The sequence below is a fragment of the Budorcas taxicolor genome, chromosome 3 (genome assembly GCF_023091745.1).
Source record: "Budorcas taxicolor isolate Tak-1 chromosome 3, Takin1.1, whole genome shotgun sequence".
Taxonomy (NCBI): Eukaryota; Metazoa; Chordata; class Mammalia; order Artiodactyla; family Bovidae; genus Budorcas; species Budorcas taxicolor.
The window spans coordinates 43,146,661-43,170,270 of NC_068912.1; the positions used below are offsets into that span (position 1 = coordinate 43,146,661).

The 23,610-nt window shown below is 38.1% G+C and overlaps 1 protein-coding gene across 1 annotated transcript in view; it reads right to left on the minus strand.

Moving 5' to 3' along the window:
• The window catches only part of CDC14A (cell division cycle 14A), a 165,321-nt gene that overhangs the window by 20,977 nt on the left and 120,734 nt on the right, over positions 1 to 23,610 (minus strand). The window contains exons 11-12 of the mRNA XM_052637186.1: positions 18,646 to 18,784; positions 2,227 to 2,386 (exon numbers count right to left, since the gene is read on the minus strand). Of these exons, the coding sequence (XP_052493146.1) occupies positions 2,227 to 2,386; positions 18,646 to 18,784 (299 nt within the window). The remainder of the gene's footprint in view (positions 1 to 2,226; positions 2,387 to 18,645; positions 18,785 to 23,610) is intronic.

Genomic DNA, 23,610 nt, shown 5'->3' on the forward strand with positions numbered 1-23,610 from the left:
ACTAACTCCCCATATTCATGGAGACAGCACCAGATAAGCATGGCAATAAAAAGACTGAGGATCATAAGAGGTATTTACACAAAGCATCAGCTAACTATAAAGTGGCCAGCTAACTATAAACCCATAGATATGTCATGCCTACAATCTTAACCACACCATCATTCCCTAGTAGTTCTGAACCCTTTCATTTCTGTCCTCTTCTTTCAAAACTAACAGCACTTCTGAATGAGAACTAAAGTAATTAATTTGAGGGGTTTTGAAAAGAGGAAGGAGGTAAAACAGCTAACATCTGAATATATGTTCATATTTAAAACTGATATTTTAAATTTCAATCATATTGCATTCATCATCCTTTCAGTGATAAATCAATGTTCACTGATCTCAAGTTCAACAAATTGGGTTCCAAAAAAAGTATGAGAACAAATGTTCTAACTATCAGATGTCAATTTAATACAGATTATAATAGTAAAAGCATTATGTTTCTGCAAGATAAATGTATTTCTTAGATAGATGGACAGGTTTCACATGTACCTCTTCAGAAGTCATAACTCAAAAGTCTTATTTACTTGAACTCAACCTGAAGAAGAAATGCTGACCAGAACAACAAAGTGTTCTCGTTTAGCTATATTATCTCACTAAAATGACATTCCATATCCTGTTTGCTTTGAAAAGGTCAAACTATAACACAAAGACAAGAAAAGGTCTCCAAAGGCTCTGAATGTCAACGCGACCTTGGCTAAAAAGATTTACGCCTGGTCAAACCCTAAACTCAGCCACTTCATTGGTGACTGTCCTGGAGAGCAGACCACAGGCTTGAAAGCTCAGTTCCTCCAGCAGCCTCCATCCTTCCTCTTGAGGAAAACACTCTCCCTATCTCCACACACTCTCATTATCTTTCCTGGTGAAAGGAAAAAAACAAATCTGTTTGGGTTGCCAACTGCTGACCTAACAGAGCTATGATACATTCCTTCCATCCTCAAGGGCTAAGCCTGTTCAAGGCCCTTGTCACTGCCTAAAAGAATTTACATCTGCACTTGCTGCTTAACTATTTTAATAGCTTTCCTGCCCCTTTAGGGACAAAAATAAATATAAACCAGGTGCTTACCTTCGCCTTAGTCAATACTGTGATGCGTGAGCACATGCTCACTCTGTTATGTTTGATTTTTTGCGACCCCATGGATGGTAGCCCACCAGGCTTCTCTGTCCATGGACTTTTATAGGCAAGAGCACTGGAGTGGGTTGCCATTTCCTCCTCCAGGGGATCTTCCCGAACCAGGAATCAATCCACATCTCCTATGGGAAGGTGGATTCTTTATCATTGAGCCATCTGGGAAGCCCGTAGTCATATTGTGATAGAAAAAGCTAAACTAGCAGCTAGACTACCTGCTCTGAAGGTGGTTCCACTGCTTAACAACTCTGTAACCTTGAGCAAGTATAGAATTTTATGCAACTCAGGTTTCTGATCCACACAAGGTAAGAAATTAGAACAAATTATTTCCAGGTTGTTTTTAGTTCCAAGAATGCCCATGAGCCTAATTCTTAGTTAATCACTACCATTTTTTTTCAGAGGTAGGAGGTATAATAAAAAAAATACAGATTTAAAATCAGGTAGACCTGGATTGAATTACATTTTTAACGCTAAGATTAGAATTTCTCTAATATTCAATTTCCTTATTATAACATAGAGATAATGTTCCCTAACTCACCTGATCTCTAGTTATACAGATTAAATCAGACTATGTATGTCAACTATTTAAAGTGGTTTGCTTCTACTGGAGTCTCAAAAAAAAAAAAAAAAAAAAAAAGTTGCCCCTGGTTATGCTTTCAACTCTGGACTTACTTTAGAAATCATGTATTTGAGGTTGCAATGTATCATTTGTGGTATGTACTATCCAATTATCACATTAAGATTTTTCTGATTAATATCTATTTCCATTTTCAAATAGAAAGTCTGCTTTTCAATTTTGCTTTACCAAGCAGTTTCCAAACCAGAGTAGATTCCTTTATAATTGTACTCCTTAAATTACAGCTTTTTTTCTTGTAAGGATAATTGCTTTCTTCGCTTTTATTCTTGTCTTATAGGTGGCGCCTCCACACCTAAAAATTTAGTACTGTCATCATTTAGAGAAGAGATACAGCTATGTTACGTGTGTTCAATCGAAAAACGAAGAAATGCAGAATGTCAGTCTTAGGGAGATAGGAAAATCTTCCTAGAAAACAACTCACCTCTCCAAATCTCTCCATGTTTTGTATTTTAGATAAGTTTCCACCAATAGACATATCATCCAAGCTAGAAAGAATTTTATTAATACTTCCTTCACTGGATGGTCTATTTTTCAGTTTGGATCGGAAAATGTCTCCTTGGACCCACAGTGATGCCTGTTTCCTGGAAAAAGGAAAAAAAATAATAATAATTTTTAAAATAAATGACTATCATCTCTTCAGAAATATGACATCTCATAGACAAAAAGATATAGCAGATAGATATTTGCAATCAGACTAGAAAGACTATGAAGTCTTGGAATAAAGAAAATAAAGTCATTTTCTGAAAGATAAAATAAATTAAAGTTCTATATTAAATACAAACACCCTTCTTTCAATATATGTCTGTACAGCCCTACATGGGTTGACTTTTAAGGTTCTTAGATGCTTAGAACAACTTCCACAGAAATAAAGACTATGAGCTAATTTCTCCTTTAAATATTAATTTGAAATCTGTAATATATTTCTAAAATAGCAATTTGATACATCTGTGAAAATAGCTGGAGTGAAGTGGACTCAAAGATAAAGGTGAATGAACTTAAGTTAGACAGAGATATCACCTTAAAAAAGTACTAAACACACACCTAATTGTATGTGGTATCATAAAAAGTCATGAACGTATAACTTTACAAACCCATTCTTATGATCTAAAAATAAGGTTTATAGAATCAAATTGGCTATCTTTTGGGAAAAAGAAAATGTAGTTGACATTCATCTACAAGCTTCCCTTTATTCAAACAGGGCATATTTACAACTATTTTAAGGCTATAAGAAAATAATTTAAAATGTGTAAGCAAAATGACAATTTTGGGCTACTATTTTTATTGATGGGGTCACCTTCACACACCCCCATAGTTCCATACTATATCATACTGTACAGATTAGAATTCAACTAAAAAACATTATAGTTCATCATAAGGAATACCAACAAGTAATGAAATAATAACATTATCAAGGAGATGTCACCAATAAGAACACAGATTTATTTCTTGAGGCAACAGGAAGACCCAGTAATACTTTCTCTCAAAAGTTCCACATATCACAGAAAATTCAGGTTAAAATGTGAGAGGAAAAACAACCCTCCCTGAAATGTCCTATCTCACTGGGCCTTCAGGAAAGGAATCCATCTTTCCTTCTAAACAAGGTTTATTCCCAAATCAGAATGTTAGTGTTTATGGTTAAAATTGTTGAGAATCTTGAAGAAGTTAACCTTTAAATTATGGCAAAGTTTATATGTGCAACCCTTCCAACCAAGCAAATCCATACCTAGGCATCATACTACAGAAATATTCACTTGTGTATAAGATATAAACATGCTTGATACAATATCATTTGTAACAGTAAAATAATGGAGGCATATGGTAGACAACAGGTTTATTAAATTATAGTAAAGCTATTCTGTGAAATATTACACAGTCAGAAAAGCCTGAGATGGCCTTACATGTGGTGACAGGGAAGAACGGCCATGAAACAAGACACTAGTGAATGAAAAATTAAGTGACAGAGTGTGGAAAGTGTGATCCTGTCTTTTGGGGAAAAAATGAAAAATGTTACAATTCACAGTTCACAGTTATTTGGAAGATTATATGCCAAAATATTAAGGAGTTATCCTCAAGAATGGAAACAAAGGAAACTTTGCTTTCTACTTCATAATGTCTACACTTTGGGCCTTTTTTTAAAAAACAATGTGCTGTTTGCCTTTGTTAAAAAAAAAAAAGATTTGAAAATAAATAAAAATATAGATCAAAGCAGAACGAAGATAGAGTAAGTCTGAAAAGGAATCCTTAAAGTTGTTACCATAAAAGACAGCAAGCAGTACATCACTACACTGTCTTAACAGGAGCACCTTTAGAAGTCAGGAGAAGAAATGCCAAAATTTTAATAGCATAGGGTGCAACTGAACGATTGAGGGGGGGCAATCTTTATTTAAATATAATATCCTACCCTACTTTCAAGGCTTCCCTGATAGCTCAGTTGTTAAGAATCCCCCTGCAATGCAGGAGACCCTGGTTTGATTCCTGGATCAGGAAGATCCACTGGAGAAGGGATAGGCTACCCATTCTAGTATTCTTGGGCTTCCCTTGTGGCTCAGCTGGTAAAGAATCCGCCTGCAATGTGGGAGACCTGGGTTTGATCCCTAGGTTGGGAAGATCCCCTGGAGAATGGAAAGGCTACCCACTCCAGTATTCTAGCCTGGAGAATTCCAAGGATTGTATAGTGCATGAGGTGCAAAGAGTCAGACACGACTGAGCAACTCACTTTCACCCTATTTTCAAAGAATAAGTTTTATTTTTCCTTTACCTTTTGTTCACTTTTCAATATTTTTCAAATAAAGCAAAAGAGAAAAAAAATGCCTTTAGATATAATTTCTGAGACAGCTTTTATGGATATAAGTATTTAGATAAAGATAGCTAGTATAGATATAAAATTTGTCCATATATAAGACTAACATCATTCCTAACATTGTTTTATTTTTTTTTTAAATTTTTATTTTTACTTTATTTTACTTTACAATACTGTATTGGTTTTGCCATACATTGACATGAATCCACCACGGGTGTACATGAGTTCCCAAACATGAACCCCCCTCCCACCTCCCTCCCCATAACATCTCTCTGGGTCATCACCGTGCACCAGCCCCAAGCATGCTGTATCCTGCGTCGGACAAAGACTGGCGATTCGATTCTTACATGATAGTATACATGTTACAATGCCATTCTCCCAAATCATCCCACCCTCTCCCTCTCCCTCTAAGTCCAAAAGTCCGTTATACACATCTGTGTCTCTTTTGCTGTCTTGCATACAGGGTCATCATTGCCATATTTCTAAATTCCATATATATGTGTTAGTATATTGTATTGGTGTTTTTCTTTCTGGCTTACTTCACTCTATATAATCAGCTCCAGTTTCATCCATCTCATCAGAACTGATTCAAATGTATTCTTTTTAACGGCTGAGTAATACTCCATTGTGTATATGTACCACAGCTTTCTTATCCATTCATCTGCTGATGGACATCTAGGTTGTTTCCATGTCCTGGCTATTATAAACAGTGCTGCGATGAACATTGGGGTACACATGTCTCTTTCAATTCTGGTTTCCTCGGTGTGTATGCCCAGCAGTGGGATTGCTTCTCCATAGTGGCTGTACTAGTTTGCATTCCCACCAACAGTGTAAGAGGGTTCCCTTTTCTCCACACCCTCTCCAGCATTTATTGCTTGCAGACTTTTGGATCGCAGACATTCTGACTGGTGTGAAGTGGTACCTCATTGTGGTTTTGATTTGCATTTCTCTAATAATGAGTGATGTTGAGCATCTTTTCATGTGTTTGTTAGCCATCCATACGTCTTCTTTGGAGAAATGTCTATTTAGTTCTTTGGCCCATTTTTTGATTGGGTAGTTTATTTTTCTGGAATTGATCTGCATAAGTTGCTTATATATTTTTGAGATTAGTTGTTTGTCAGTTGCTTCATTTGGTATTATTTTCTCCCATTCAGAAGGCTGTCTTTTCACCTCGCTTATATTTTCCTTTGTTGTGCAGAAGCTTTTAATTTTAATTAGATCCCATTTGTTTATTTTTGCTTTTACTTCCAGTATTCAAATGAAAACTAGGTTAAACCATGTTTCTAACTAGGTTAAATTTTAAAATAAAAATCTGGTGAATTTTTAAATATATGAATAAAATTAAAATTCCAGAAATCTATACACACCAATTCGCTAAGGAGTATGGCAATATCTACCTTCTACCATGGGAAATTTTTTTTTTTTTTGCTTCTTAGAAGCAAACTTTCAAGGATTATTTCCTGAACTTAGGATACATAAATTGATGAGGCTAGCATAACCACTGAATCATAGTTAATTCTTCTATACCAGTTGTAAAAATATATATTCAAAACAAACTCTTAACTTTTTCTTCCTTTGTGGAAATCTTCATAAAATCATGGAATAGCCTTCCTGATACTTTTCATTTACAAAAATTCTTGCCTTAATTTTTCACTCCTCAAACTTTTCTTACATCCAGCATAACCTTTTATATGATGCTTGAATATTATATCCTTCCAATAGTAGTAAACAAAATCATAGTCCTTGGCACTGTACAAATACTTCAAAAAATAAATTCATAAATAGTAGAGGCCTTGGGCTTCTGGTCAAAACCCCAGTAATAAAGAACTGCTTCTTCACAGGGAGAGAAGACTTAGCCCTGTCACAGATAATGAAAAAGTCAGCTACATGAAACACACAGAAAGGATAGAAATATACAGATAAAACAGAATTCCTGTCCCTCAAGAAATTTCCAGTTTAGTATGTGAAAAATAAACAACTGAAATCCAATAGTAAAGCCCTATAACCATGATTTGCTTAGGAGCCTAGGAAAAGGGGCCCCTGACTCAAACTGAAAGAAGCAGACACAAGTTATCTGGGAATCCAGAAGTATGTAGAACGATGAGCAGGGCTTAGCCAGCAAGAGTATCCCCTGACAAAGAAAACCATGTGAGCTTGAAGAAACAATGGTAGCAAAGAAGACTGTATGTATGGAAAACTGGATTGTTTGACTTGGCTGAAGGCCCCCTCCACAGGAGAGGAGAGGAGGTGAGAACCAGCTCACAAAGGGCTCTGCACGCCATACTAAGAAATTAGATCTCAAAACTGAAGGGAAGACCTTGAGGAGGTCTTGAGGTATAAAAAACAGAGAGGGGAAAGGAAGGCAAGGAGCTGGAAGGCCCAAGAGGATTAATTGAAAAAAATTCGAATTCTGAAATGTTATAAAGTGAAAACTCTGCTACTGCTGCCAGCCTAAAGATGAAAATGACAAAGTGACACCTTTCACTTGCTCAGTTTAAAGACTTAATCTGTCCCATCAGTGGAAAGACTTGATTTGAACTTGAAAATACAGATGAATAAGGTGTCAAAGCTGATTTGTGTGTTGCTAAGCGATGCGATACTCAAGTGCTCCTTAAGAAAAAGCAGCACTTCACGCAAATACCTTTTATACTGACAGTGGAAACCACGCTAGCTTTTATTGTGGTATCTATTACTCCTTAAAAGCCTCATCTCAAATAGAAGAAGTAAAACATGTATTTTTAAGTAGTTAGCATTTAAAAATCAAATCCTATGAAGCTAATGTAACAACTCAAAGTAAATCCTCCAGTAAAGTAGTGCATTTTCTAAGAGAGCATGATATAATTGACCCTCTGCTAAAAAAGAACTTGTGCTTTGAAGTGACTTTCAACAGTCTCGAGAAAAGTAGCCAGTGCTGGGGTCATTAGTTTTGGCCACGTCTTGGCCCTGGGTTATTCAGGTTTGGGTCAGCCAAGCTTGGGACATAAGAAAAAGAATTAATTCAGACTTATTACAAGCCAATTCATAGTCAATTATGACATAAAACCTTCACAAGTCTCTTAGAAAAAAAATCTGCCTTCAGTTGCCTTGTTGTAGATATTTCTGGAGTGGGTTGCCATTTCCTTCTCCAGAGGATCTTCCCAACCCAGAGATCGAACCCAGGTCTCCCGCATTGCAGGCAGATGCTTTAACGTTTGAATTCAGAGAACAGTGGCAGCCATTGTTGTGCAACTTCTGTAGCTGACCTCTTCTCCCATTCTTCCCTGACTGCAACTTAATCCCATCTCCACACCGTAATTTTTCCTCTTTATCACTTCTTCTATCCTCAGCATGTATTTTCCTAGTATGACCTAGTCCTGACCTCAGTGTCCATCCAAAGCCACCATTTAGTCATTTCATAAAGAAACTCAACCAACTCTCTAGGTCGACTTGGGCCTCCTCCAGCTGTGACTTGAGCCCCAGCCTTCCCTGCGTGCCTACTCCACTAACTGCTCTATTATTATAGTAACAAGCAGTTCCTGGTTTAAAGAACTGGGCTAATGAAATGGTCTAATTTGATATCAAAGGAAGACAGACTAGAGAGCAGTACCCAAGATTCAGGAGGTAGGAACGAGATAGGTAATCAATAAGTTCTACTCTTACCTTGTATGAATGGAAGATTTAATAGGAAGACGTTTAGGAAGAATTTGGGCTTCCCTGGTGGCTCAGAGGTTAAAGCATCTGCCTGCAATGCGGGAGACCTGGGTTCGATCTCTGGGTTGGGAAGATCCCCTGGAGAAGGAAATGGCAACCCACTCCAGTATTCTTGCCTGGAGAATCCCATGGACGGAGGAGCCTGGTGGGCTACAATCCATGGGGTCGCAAAGTGTTGGACACGACTGAGCGACTTCACTCACTCACTAGGAAGAATTTATGAGGGAATGGGGAAAGTTATTACTTCTGAAATACAAAAGGAGAGGGGAAAAATGACTTAGGGAATCCCCAAAAGGATTCAATTCACTAGCTAATTCACATTTAGGGATAGAACCTCACAATTAGGAATTAGATTGCTGGTAACATATTGAAATACAAACTTTGTAGGTAAACTTAATGCTTTATCATTTACATTTTTTCCCCAACTTTAACCCTTTTACATAGGAAACAAAACAAAAATCATTCAATCTTCTATCTTCAGTAACTGACATGAATATTTCAAGACAAATTTCTGATGCCACCATTGCCAAAAATTCCTTTTTAACTGTATTCTTTGTGCGTGTGTGTGTGTGTGTGTGTGTGTGTGTGTGTGTGTGTGTACATGCTCAGTCTCTTAGTCATGTCTGACTCTTCAAGACCCCATGGACTGTAGCCAACCAGGCTCCTCTGTCCATGGAATTTTCTAGACAAGAACACTGGAGTAGATTGCCATTTCCTACTCCAGAGGATCTTCCTGACCCAGGGATCAAACACATGTCTCTTGCGTCTCCTGCATTGGCCACCTGGGAAGCCCTTATCCTTTTCACTTAGATCTGAATTAGAATTTTACCATTGTTATCCAGTAGATTCAATGCCAGCTGAGAGCCAATAAATAGACCAAATGATACAGCAGTAAATATTGAAAAGCAATATAATCAAGTGTTACTGCAAAAAAATATGACTGTCAAATAAATAGTGCAAACTCAAGTCTATGCAATGTGCTTGTTATTTTAATAAACAAACCACATTATTGCCTATTATCATTTTAAATTGTTTTGTTCACAATATTTCAGATTTTAAGTTCCGTATTTTAGGAAAGATAAGTTCTCAAATCTTTAAAAGATATTACTAAAAGAATTTTAATGCATATTACTGGAGCTAGTCCATGTATCTTTAAAAGATACTATAAATAGATTATAATGTAAAGTTCAAGCTGTTATTGCTAGACATTTTAAAGCATTTTTCCATTTTTCTGGATAGGTCTTCTTCATCTTATTTTTGGTAATTTCCTGAAATGAAAACAATGGTTGAACTATTCATTTCTTTTGTTGCTCAATCCAGTTGTGAAACTCATCAAATGCCATAAGCACCAAACCAAATATTGCGCAAGCTACAAGTAAAAATGAGCCACAAACCCTTGTTATACAATGCGGCTGGTTGACCAGCAGCATCGAATTCCCTGGGAGCTTGTTAGAAAGACAGAATCTCAAGTCCCACCCCTGAAATCCTGAACCAGAAACCTCATTTCCCAAGATCCCCAAATGAATGTTGGATACCTTAGTGTCTGAGAAGTACTGCAGACAATTGAAGGCTTATAACTAAATTATAATGTGGAAAAATATCCAACTTTACTGGAAGTTAATGAAAACATCTATGATGTGCTCAGTCATTTCAGTCATGTCTGATTCTTTGCAACCCTATGAACTGTAGTCCACCAGGCTCCTCTGTCCATGGGATTCTCCAGGCGAGAATACTAGAGTAGGTTCCCATTCCCTCCTCCAGGGGAACTTCCTGACCCAGGAATTGAACTCGCATCTCTTATGTCTCCTGTATTGGCAGGCAGGTTCATTACCACTAGTGCCACCAGGGAAGCCCAGTATCTATGATAAAACAGAATAGTCAAATTCTGATTTATGGATCTAAGAATAAAAAAGTTCAACCACAACACTGACTCCTTCAAGATAACTTCATTCAAAGTGGAAGCTCTACTGTGCAAAGATAGAACTCCCTGTAGGGTCCAGATTTAAGCTCTGCATTCTTACTCTCTCGGGAGAAAATTAAAACATAAAAACAACAATACATCATATGGGTGTGTGCGCATATGCTAAGTCACTTCAGTCATGTCTGACTCTGTGCGACCCTGTGGACTGTAGCCCACCAGGCTCCTCTGTCCACGGAATTCTCCAGGCGAGAATACTGGAGTGGGTTGCCATTTCCTCCTCCACATCACATGAGTACCCACAAGTAAAAGATCTCTGTGAGCTAAAAGTCCCCACGGGAACTGCATGCCTGTCCTGCAAGGACCCCTTCTAATGAATGAAAGTTTCAATGGATCACGACCATTAAAGAAGTCAGCAGACTACCACAGAGCAAAGATTCAATCAAACATTAAATCATAAAAGCAGCCTGATCCCATCTATATACTGTCTATATTCTACAGGCTCTCTCTGAGAAGGATGAGTTTAGACTTGGCTCAGTAATAAGAGTCACGTTTGTGCAGCATTTTAAGAACTTTGAGGATATTTGGTAGAAGACATATTTTGGGTGCAGAATAGTATTTTTAGCTTAAGAACATGAGCTTTTAGTAGAAGAAAAACACTTGATGGTTGTTTTGCAAATAGCTTTACTTATATCCTAGAAAAAATTTAAATATAAAATTTTAGACCACAACAAAAAAGATGTCTTCATCTGCCAGTACATAAATTCACCAGCCTACAAGGATGCTAATAAACATCTTTCTTACCACTCGTGACATGAGAGGAAGGTTTCTTCATGGCATAGAAATCAACACCTGGACATATTTTGGTGTTCAAGGACTAGAAGAATGTGAAAAACAGCTTTCATAAAGTCACAGATTTAGAATTAACATTACCTAAAAAGCACTGATTGGAATTTTCACTTCTGAAAGAATACAATCCCTCTAACTTGTTCAGTCATTTTTGACAGGTGAAAACCTATCAGAAAACTTTTTAATCCTCTTCTTTCTTCCTTAATGAACGTGTTACTTATTCATGCTTTTGCGTCATCATTGACATCACGCTCTTCATTTCTCATACCATTAGTCAGACTTCAAAGCTCTTCATCTCTCATATATTAGTCAGTCCTCAAAGCTCGAGATTTATCTCCTTGAAAGCCTCTGGTGCCCATCTCTAACTCTTCAGTCTAACTTGTAGCCCCTTTGACAAGTCCCCATCTGCTGGATTTTAGCAGTCTCCTTTTCAGCCTCTCTGATTCTAATCTCCCTCCATTAAATTCATCTTATACATTGCTGCAGCCCAATCTTCCTTAAATAACATGTCAATCATGGGACTCAACTACATCAAATATTCCAAAGTAGAAATATGATGAATAAGAGAAGTCTGGAATACACGAGTGCACATTAGGATCTGTATACCTTACTATACATATTTACTATCTACACAAATCTACACAATGTGCACAGATGGATTAGTTTCTTGTCTGCACAAAGCTGCTCTCACAAATTACCACAAGCTCAGCGGCTCAGAAGAACACACGTTTACTTTCACACAGTTCTGGATGTCAGGAGTCTATCATCAGTTTCACTGTGTGTGTGTGTGTGCAAGCTCAGTCATGTCCAACTCCTTGAGACCCCATGGGCTACAGCATCCTCTGTCCATGGGACTCTCCAGGCAAGAATAATGGAGTGCATGCCATTTCCTCCTCCAGGGGATCTTCCGGATCCAGGGATAGGACCCTCATCTCTTTTGTCTCCTGCACTGGCAGGCTGGTGGATTCTTTACCACTTGTGCCACCTCAGCTTGTGTCAAATTATTGGTAGGGTTGGTTCATTCTGCAAACTATGAAGGGAAAATCTGTTTCTTTGTCTTTTTCAGCTACCAGTAGCTGCCCATACTCCTTGGTGTATGGTCCCTTTCTCCAGCTTCAATCTAATCTCTGTTTCCATCATCACATAACCTTCTTGTCCGACTCCTCCTGCGTCCCTGCGATTACAGCCAACCTATCAGAATAATCCAGAATAATCTCTTCACCCTGAGATCCTTTACCTGATCACATTTGCAAAGTTCCCACTTATAAGATCAAATGAGGTTTATTCCAGAGATGCAAGGCTCATTCAATATTTTTTTAAAAATGTAATTTACCATATTAACAGGCTAAAGAAGAAAATCACAAGATCATATCAATCAATGCAAAAAAAGCATTTGACAAAATTCAACACTCACTCATGATAAGAACTCTCAGAAATACAGAAATAAAGAGGAACTTCCTCAACTTGATAAACCTCCAACTAATATTTCATCATGAATGCCTAAATGTTTCCCCCTATCAAATTGGGAACAATTATTCAATTTCTAGGTGGTGCACCAAGGGAAGAAAAAGCAGTAATAGACATAGAGATTGGAAAGGAAACAAAATTCTCCCTATTTGTAGATGACACATATGTCTACACAAAAAATCCCCAGGAATTCACATATGTATTCTCCTTCTCTCTCTCTCTCTTAAATTTCAGGATACAAAATAAATATAGATAGAAAATGAACTATTTCTACATATGGGCAATTATTACATGGAATCTGAAATGAAAAAAGGTATCGCTGATAATCACTAAAAAAATTAAATACTTAGGTGTAAATCTAACAAAATAGAACTGATATGATTAAAGCTAAACAATGTTGATAAAAGAAATCAAAGAAGATAAAAATAAATGAAGAAATAAATGCTGGGTTTATGGATTGGAAGATTCAACAACAGTAAAGATGTCAATTCTCCCAAAACTGATATAGAGATTTAACACATTTGTATCAAAATTGCAACAAGGTTTTTTTTATAGATAAGGAGAAGATTATTCTAAAATTTATATGGAAAAGTAAAGGAACTGGCATTGCTAAGACAGTTTTGTTAAAGAAGGAAAAATGGGAGGAATCATTCTTCTGTTAAGGCTCTCTACATAAGTACAGTATCAACAGAGTACAGTACTGGAGGAAGAATAGACCCATATATCAATGGAACAGAATAAAGAACACATATAGCAATGGAACAGAACAGAGACATAAATATGCCTATCTAATTTTTGAGGACCCTGATGATGGAAAAGATTGAGGGCAGGAGGAGAAGGGGGGTGACAGAGGATGAAATGGTTGGATGGCATCACCAACTCAAAGGACATGAGTTTGTGCAAGCTCCAGGAGATGGTGCAGGACAGGGAAGCCTGGTGTGCTGCAGTCATGGGATCGCAAAGAGCTGTCATGAGTTACGACTGAACAACAAGAAATTTTTCACAGAGATGTAAAAGCAATTTAATGGGGAAATAGTAACCTTTCCAACAAATGGTGCCAGAACAACTGGAAATCCATGGGCAAAAGACAAAATGAACCTTGGCCTAAGTCTCACACCTTACACAAAAATTAACTCAAGATGAGTCGTAAACTTAAGGGGATCTATGACTAATCAAAGAGATCTTAGATTTGGTACTAATAGCATGAGCTAAAAAAAGGAAAAAACTAATAAATTCAACTTCATCCCAATTTAACTTTTACTCTGTGAAAGATCCTATTTAGAAGATGAAAGACAAGTTACAGACTGAGAGAAAATATTTGCAAACCATTTATAAGACAAAGGACTAGCACCTAGAACATTAAAGAATTATCAAAACTCAATAATAAGAAAACAAATAAAGAATAGGCAGATTTGAACATATGCTTCACCAAAATATTATAAAGATGGCAAATAAGTATATGGAAAGTTGTTCATTATTATTGACGATTATAGTTTTAATGCAAACTGAAAAATGATCAATTATTACACACCTATCAGAATGGCTAACAGAAAATGCTCACAAATGTGAAAAGAAATTCATTCATTCAAACACTGCTGGTGAAAATGCAAAATGATACAGCCAAACTGCAAAACAGTTTGACAAGTTTCTTATAAAAGTAAACAGGTACCATACAGTCCAGTAACTGCACTCTTGGGCACTTAGCCAGGAGAAATGAAAACTTATGTTTGAACAAAGCTGTACATGAAGATTTACAACATCTTTATTCATAATAGCTGAAAACTGGAAACAGTTCGGCTGTCCTTCAACAGGTAAATGGTTAACAAACAGTAGAACATTCCTTCCTTGGAATGCCACTCAGCCACTAAAAAGAACAATTATTGATACAAGCAACAATCTGGAGGAATCTCCAGAGAATCATACTGAGTGAAAAACACCAAGTCCAAAAGGTTACATGCTCTACGATTCCATATATATAACATTCTTGAGATGACAAAATATATAAAAGAAGAACAGATTGGCAGTTGTCAGGAGTCAAGGAGGGGATGTGGGCAGGAAGGAAGGGAGAGTAGCTATAAAAAGGCAACATGAGGGATTCTTGCAGTGATGGAAATGTTAACTGTATCTATATCTTAACTGTATCAATGTCAATATCTTGATTTTGATTATATTAGAGCTTTGCAAAATGGTAGCACTAAGAGAAAATGGGTAAAAGGTACACAGAAGTTTTCTGTCATTTTTTACAACTGCATGTTAATTACAATTATCCCAAAGTAAAATTGTTAATTAAAAAAGTATCTGTATGTGTGTGTGCGTATTGTAGTCAGATTGCATCACTCCTCTGCTCAAAATCCTCTGCTTTTTCTTAACATAGTGGTTAAGGGTGGTGATTTTTTTTTTTAACATTTATTTGTTTGTGTCAAGTCTTAGTTGAGGTGTGTGGGCTTAGTTGCTCCACTGCATGTGGGATTGTAGTTCTCCACCCAGGATCAAACCTGCGTCCCCTGCTTTGCAAGCCCAATTCTTTACCAGGGAAGTTCCCCTCTGATGACTTTGCATCTCACCCAAAGAAAAGTCAGACTCCTACAAAGGCCTAGCAGAATGTGTATTCTGACCTCTTCCTCCTGGCCCCATCAGCCAAGGTGGCCTGTGGAACAGTCCAGCTCAGAGGCTCAGCAGCTGTTCCCTTGGAGGGAAACCCTTTTTTCAAGAACACCCACCAATTACTCTCTCAATTCTTTGAGGCCTTTCCTCAAAAGCCTTCAATGCATCCCACCACTACCATGTTATTTAAAACTGCATTCTCTGCTTTCCGCTATTCTTCTGTGCTTCATTTTTCTGTATCACACTGATCATGGTCAGAGAAACTATAATCGCTCAATCTTGTCTAACCCTTTGTGGCTCCATGGACTGTAGCCTGCCAGGCTCCTCTACCCACGGAATTTCACAGGCAAGAATACTGCAGTGGGTTGCCATGCCCTCCTCCCGGATGTCTTCCCCACCCAGGGATGGAACCTGGGTCTCTTGCATCTCCTGCATTGGCAGGTGGGTTCTTTACCACCAGCACCACCTAGGAAGCCCATATAATTGATACATTTGTTTATTAGCCACATGGCAAATCAACTTCCCCCTGCCCCTAGCACCACCTTCTTCTTCCTCCCCTCCCTCTCATTCTTTTTCTTCATCTCCATAGGTCAGAAATTACTCTTTTACTGCAATATCCCAAGTGCAAAGAACACTGCCAAACAGAGGCTTTCAACAATTATCAACTGTTGTTGCAGGAAGGAAGGAATAAAGGAAATGAGGGAAGAAAGGAGGGACCTCTGTAAACTGGATCAAGGATGACATGGACAGATATGTCAAAGGACACTGGAAAAAAACTTAAAATCAACAGAAAATTATAACAGTCATGTTCAGGATGGAAAATTATTTTAAAGTTCCATCATTAGGAACTTAGAGAAACTTGTTAAAAGAAAGTAGAATCATAAATGAACTCTTTCCCTCACTTCTAATGATTTATACATGATAGAGGAAGTAAATTTTATCAACTAATATAGGCAACAGGAGAAAGGTAAGAGGAAAACTGTTACTGCCATCAAATGCAGCTTAGGAAAAGGCCTGAGGTTGTGTACAGAATGCCTGGAGAAAGGTCTGTTAAATAAGCTTTCCCGGCAGGATGTTAGAAACAGGGAATGCACTGAACAGAAGTGTCTGGCGTCCTAACCCCCCAGGCTCCCTGTGGCCCAGCACCTCCCCTTCCCCAGTGGACCACAACACTGCCCTGCAGAGCAGCAGAGATGACCTAAGTACCTCATGCTCCCCTCCTGCCCACCTAAGCAAGTGGCCCAGTAGAGAACCTTCCGCATTCCCTTGGTTACCGGACCCTATAGATTGCTGGGTAGAAAGTCATCAGATGGCTCATATACTCAGGCCTCTACTGATGATCCATCCCTCTCTAAAAACTTTTCAGAACCAAACCCATCATGGCTCACATCCTGGTTTACCTTTGTCATACCAGACGATCAACCCTTCCAGACCATCCAACATCAAGCAGGCCCTTACTTCCCAATGACCCTCTCATTCCCATCCCACCCCCTCAAATCTAATAATATTATTTTATACATAGACTCTGTAGAAAACAGAGAAGGAAGGAAATGCTTCACAACTTGTTTTACAAAGACAGCATAACCCCGATACCAAAACTTAACCAAAGTATTACAAGAAAAGAAAATCACACATCAATGTCCTTCAAACGTACAGACACAGAAATCTTAATATGCTAAGAAATATTTGCATACCAGATCCAGTCATATGAACAAATAATGGCACATCATGACCATCCTGCTCTACATTCAAAAGATAGATGCAATTCACATTGTTGTTGTTTAGTCACTAAGTTGTGTCTGACTCTTTGTGACCCTGCGGACTATAGCCTGCCAGGCTCCTCTGTCCATGGGATTTCCCAGGCAAGAATACTGGAGTGGGTTGCCATTTCCTCCCTCAGGGGATCTTCCAAACCCAGAAATCAAACGCGAGTCTCCTGCATTGGCAGGCGGATTCTTTACCACTGAGCCACTTGGAAACCAAACTTAAAACTTCTTTATTGTGCGCTCCTCACACTAGAAACACTAGCACCCTGGGAGGAAGGGACCCCGCCTGTCACCTTCACTGTTGCACCCTCAGAACCAGGAGCACGGCCCGGTGAGAGTGTGCACCTAACATGTATCTGTTGGATAAGTGAACGTCACAAACAACTAAACTGTGTCTTCCAAACAATGATTTTAAGAGATGGCCTAAAGATCCTGGTTTAGGAATGTCTTTTGTATTCTAACTGTAAGGCCATTTATTCAACTTTAGTGAGTAATTAGTATAAGCCCCTGGCAGATATACAGCACCAAGTCCCCTGCTGTAGGCACACATAAGGCAAAATAGTGGAAATCACTGGCAGGGAATCTAACAAAAAGAAAACTCTAAAAGAATACAATTATTTTATTTGTATTAATATCTCACACAATATTCAACCTAGAAATTGTCTTCTTAATGGTCTTGTTCTTGAGTATTCTTCCCTTGCATCTTCATTACACTTCCACCTCATTCTTTTAGGCTAAGGTATAACTGCACATGTTTCAGCATTTATTTTCCTATCACTTTCTCCCTCTGGGATTGGCAACTTAGGTAACTCCTCAGCCAGCTCAAATTCTTTTAACCATTTGAATGCTTGTAGCTTACTTACAGCATATTTCTATGCAATTCATGATCATTCGTTTCTCAGCAACATAAAATGATTTAAATGGGAAAGGAATTATCTGAAAAAGAATACTATTGCAAATAAATCCATCCTAGAAAAGGAAAAAATGAAATTTCAGTATAAGACACGAATTGGTAATATTCTAGAGTTGGACCTAAATTAGCTCGTGCTAATTTTATCTCATTTTATTAATGGGTAAATTAATGGTAACTTCTCAAGTTGTAAAGTAAAGGGAAACTAGAAAGGAGTGTACCCGTACAGGTTAAACTTCTCCTTGCAGGCTGGTGTTTGACAAACAGTTAATGAATGAGTGAACAAATGAAAGGAGGAATTTATAAGTATTCTTCTAAATAATAGTCATAAAGCTAGTTAGTGGTACAGCCAGGACTAAATCCCAGTTCTCTTCCTTTCCTCCTTGGTTACTCGTAAGTTGCAGCTACATGAACAGGGTAGTCAGTTGTCAGGGGAGCAGCAATGTCGCTGAAATCACTGACTGACCTTAGTCTTGTGTTCTTTTCTCATTCTGCTTTTAGACGTGCAAACAAAAGAATGAAAAGTGCCAAGTGGGATGATATAAGAAAATTGCACTGTAGCCAGATCACACATAGAAAAATGACAGAAAAGAGGTAGGCAGAGATAGCTCTGTGATTTTCTTCTCACTCTCACCTGATCTAAGAGATATAAAAGGTACAAAGTTAGAATGCATTAGCTGTCAAATCAACAATGTTCCATTAGACGAAGGCTCAGCCTTCTCTAACAATGCAGCCATTTCACAGCCACGGGCTTGACAGGGTCCACAACTGGGCAACAAGAGGCAGAAATAATCAGGAACAAGGACACCATGTAATAACGGAGACAATATACTTACTCTTCCAGGAAGTGTTGCTGGGGTCCTATAATAGAGCCGGGCCGGCAGATTCTGATCCAAGCGATTATTTCTGCATGTGTAAACCTGTAGTGTTTCATGACATAACAGGCTATCAAGGTCCCTGTTCTTCCAAGACCAGCTGTAGGAGAGGGGAAAAGAACAATACAAAATTCAGCAAATACATCCACAAATGTACTGAAATCACACCATGTCCAGAAATTGCTATGGTTTGAAATACAGTGCAAGATGTTTAAACCCAGGCAATAATGTAATGCTTTTTACATGATCAGGGGCTAAACAATAATTCTAACTCAAGAAAAAACACAGATCATATGATCAAAATAAACATATGGAAATATAAATATATATATATAAAAGAGCAAGAGTCTTGAAAATTATGGACAGTTTAACTCCCAAGGACCTTTGAGAATGACTGCCTTTGTGAGTATTGTTAAGGCAATGCTGGTTCCAGACAAGCACTTGCAAAATATCAGCTGTCAGGTGTGTCTCCACGCTCCCACTCCTTAGTTGCAGTCCAGGCTGAGATGAACCTTCAATTAACAGTTTGTGTGTATGTGATGCTGAGTCAGTAAGTGTAACTGATTATATTATCATGGTCATTTTATAAACCTATTTAAATGGTGAGGTTTTTTTAAACTTATTGTAGAATAAGAAATTCTAGAATCAAATAGAACAATACCATAAGCATCATCTGACCTCCTCAGCTGCCTAGCCCAGGACTGTTTCAATACTATTTCCGTTAGGTTGTCCTAACTTCTATGTAACTCTTTCAGAGACCAGGGTTTCATTATTTCCTCAGCCAACACGCACTGATGGAGCAGCTACTACCTGCCAGGTGCTGTGCTAGAAGCTGGGGATAAGGTGATGGATAAAACACACATCGTCACCGCCCTTGTGAGAGCATGCAGTCCAGTGAGAAAGAACCAAGCCAACAGAAGTGCTCAAGTTTCATTTCCTGAGGCTCTGGCATTTTTCCAAAACTTTTGTGTCAGGATATTTTCCTGATGTCAAACCCAATTTCTGTTATGTAGGAGAAATTAATACAATTAGAAATGATTGACAAAGAAGTACTGGTTACTATCATGATCAAAACATTCTTCAAAGTGTTTTCACAAATTGTGCTATTTTTTCCCCTCTCTCCAGAGAAATAAAAGTGATAGGACTTTGCATTTAAACAATTCTTTTAAACCTACACTGGCTTCCCCCTTCTCCAAAATACTCAAAAATTTGATCCAACTAAAAAGTCTTCAAATACGGTGACTACTGTTCATACACCAGAACTGAGGCCCAAGATACTAATCAATTCGCTCGTATTAGCATAATAAATGACTATGGAATTCGGGACTAAAATTCCCTGGGGATCCTGCGATCTATCGTCCCAGAGTTCTTTCCACTTTGGGCTCATCTGCTCAGTCACTCCATTCAACAAATACTAAGAACGCTGAGTATAAGACACCGTGACTGATGCTGGGGCCAGAAACATGAAGACAAGCAGGATGCCTGCTCTCGTGAGATATACAGCACCGAGCTTCTTTATAAGCATTTTCTAAATCTTTCCATATCTGGCTTCTTGGAGTTAAACTCAGCACCATAAACTGTTATTTAAGTAACACTTATGAGTAAGGCACTATGCTGAGTTATTTTTCCACTACTTAATTTCTTGCTATCATATACTCTTTTCCTTATAGAATGACAGAGTGGCTCTTTGTTTTCAAACATTTGATTCAGCTGGTCAAATGTTTATTGACTGATCGTCTACCAGCAACCCAGGTCAGGGCTTTGCTCAGAGGTTAAGAAGATAAGCAAGTAGAGGATATAATTTTTGACAACAATACTTTATCAAATAGTTGTAGACACAAGAATAATAACCAACAAGCCAAGAAATTAGGTTTAAACTGAAGCTAGGCTCTCAGAGAAAGGGAGTGTGTGAATTGTTGGTGTCTTCAAAGAATGTGTCATTGACGACAAGGACTTCAGCTGACTCTAAAGAATCAGAAGGTTGCAGACAATTTCAGCACAGGGTCCAATGAGTGAAAGCCAGATGGCCTGGAGAATGTGTCAGTGTGTGTTGAGCGGAAAATAAGGTCAGATGGGTATGGAGGGGCCAGATTAAGCGGCACCTCTGAGTCAAGTGGAGGAGCCTATACTTAGGCGAAGCAGGTTATCAATTGTGGGCTGAAGGCATCAAGGCCTGCTGAGTTATTTGGGATTCTCCAGATTCAGGTGCACAGCGCTCCATCTGCACACTGATTAGGTCACACTTTGTGCATATATGTGCTATTATTCCTCAAATATATGTAGACGAGGCTCTAATGAGCAAAATTCTGCTCATTTAGGAATTCATGACATTATCAACAACTATTAATAATAAACATACAGCCATTATCCTATAAATATCTGATTTTTCCTTTAACCAACAAAAAGCCCTAAATAAAGCCACCATATATTTGGGGACAAAGAAATTGACATGATAAAAGCAGCTGGGTGAGGCAGTAGCATCCCTCCGGGATGGGAAAGGTCAGAGATGGAAGCCAGAGAGAGGAGCAGGAAGGCTGGGGCAGGAGGAAGGCTGGGGCGGGAGGAAGGCTGGCTGCCAGGCAGAGGCAGGGAGAGACAGCGGTAACAAGGAAGAGCTGAGTTAGAAAGACATTTTGATTGGGTCACACGGAAGGTGAAAGGCAACTGATACTTTTAGCCTAGAAAACTGGTACAATGTCATCCGTGAAACCATGCGGTTAGAAAAGGAAATAGGGGGGGAAAAAAAAGAAAAGGAAATAGGAAAAAGTTGGCGGCTTCATTTACATGTTTCAGAATCTCACCACCTCTAAAGCAGGAGTCCTTTTGTAGCTTTTCCTATCATTTTTCAAATAATAAAGACAATCTTCTCTAATCTCCTCAGCATTTGGAAATACACAATTTTTCAGCAAAAAAAAAAAAACAAAAACATGTCATCTAATGGTGTAACACACAATTATTTAAGTTCCACTAAGAAAAAATTCAACTATGATATGCAATCATTTTAAGATCCATCCTAGTCTCAAAAATGTGAAAATGTAAAAAGGTATGTCTCTAAATCAGTGTTTTTCAATCTTTGCCCAGCCAAGAGCCTCTCTAGGCATTTTTTTCCTGATTGTTCCCCATGACGTTTTACTGTCACAGACAAATCGCATATTTCTATATGTACTGTGTATAAATCTGTTCTTTGCATAGAAAAGGAAAATGTTTGTTTACCACCCCAAAACAAATTTTTCTCCCTTGAGGGTAGTATCACCTGAGGTTGAGGATACATATCAAAAATGCAATGAAATTACAATCAAGCTCAAGTTTATGGATGCCTGGCATTCCCTTCCCATTAACTCTTCTAAAAATTATGTTTACACTATTTTATTAGATAAGGTTTGTGTGTGTGTGTGTGTCCTGTTTCATCTGAAGTGCATTTTGCCCCCAAACATCAACATTCTTTAGAAAAGAGCAAAGCTTAATCGTGGTCTCAGTAGGACTCTCTTCATTTAATATAAGATTTATTGGCTTTCATGTTTGTGCCCAGAGTAAATATTTTAGGTTTCTGCAGAGCTATTAAGTCCTCAGACATCTGACAAGACTACTGTACAGGTAATCATTTTGATAGAATACAGCTGGACAGCCTGAGGCAGGAAGCCCAGTCGGTTTCCAGGGCACTCCTTTCCAAGCCACCAATCTGGGTCTCAGCCTGGGGAGAGGATGGCCTTCTCTACAAGGTAACACTGTCTCCCCCTGCATCCCTCCCATACAGGAGGCTACCTGCTCCCTTGGTTAGGCTCTTCATCACACAAACTCACAACCAAAAAGAAAAGGGTGGCACAGAAATTTTTCAAATTTCTCTAAAAGTTACTTCCCCCTTTTAAAGAGTCTATAATTTAGCTCTATAAAAAGAACCTACTTAGCACTCAATAGTCAGGAGCTCTTACCACAACCCAACAGAATAGGAACAGTTCACTAAGTTTCTATAAAAACTTTAACAAATTTTTTAAAGCATTCATAATTAAAGGGCTCCCTGGCACAGGGAGAGAAGATGTTGAAAAGTCTTCTATTTATACCAAGTTAAACGCTGATTGCCTTACAGTTTCAGGCATTTTCTGAAACCCCTACCGATCATCAAAAATCACATAGTGAAACATCACAACGTTGCCACTGTTTAATGATTATCTGTGCTGGAAAACTTCACAAAATCACGGCCATTCGTTTTATCAACCAGAAGGCAAGCTGCAGATACTGAATCGTTATGAGATTTTGCACATTCCCAGAAAATTAGTTTCCAGTTTATCTCTATTTTTAGTACTTTACATTGAGACATGAAATAGTCATTCTCTTTTCAGCAGCTACCAAAGTTCATTTGACATCAGATAAGTCTCTCTCCCTCCTCCTTAGAATTCAATTAAAATGCTCTATGCTGTTTTAATTCCCAGGAAATTAAATTGACTTAATTAGGGCAGATGTCAAAATAATTAACAGGCCTATAGTAGCTAAGTATGCTATTAAAAGCATTACAGCTGTAATTAAATCAAAGGTGTAATCCTTGCAAAAGAACCCTACATGTGTGTACAAGTGGAAGCAAATGAAATAACTCTCAAAAAAATGTCACCACCTGTAAATGTGACCTTCATATATGAGAACTGACTTCATTGCTAAAGGATCTGATTAAAATATTTTTTAAAAACCCTGCAATATAAAATATAGATATTTCTTAAAATATTCTTTACAAGGTCGACAATTACAGCTCAAGGATATAATAAAGAGAATATCTGTAAAAAGAATGTTTAACACCAGAGCGTCTTATTTTCCCAACGTTTGTTAGGTGAGGAATAACATCAAGAGATATGCTGAGTTTTAATGAAAGCTTTGCATTTCCCCTCCCCTGAATTTGTCAATCCAAGACATGACATAGCTCAGTTGGTAAATCATCTG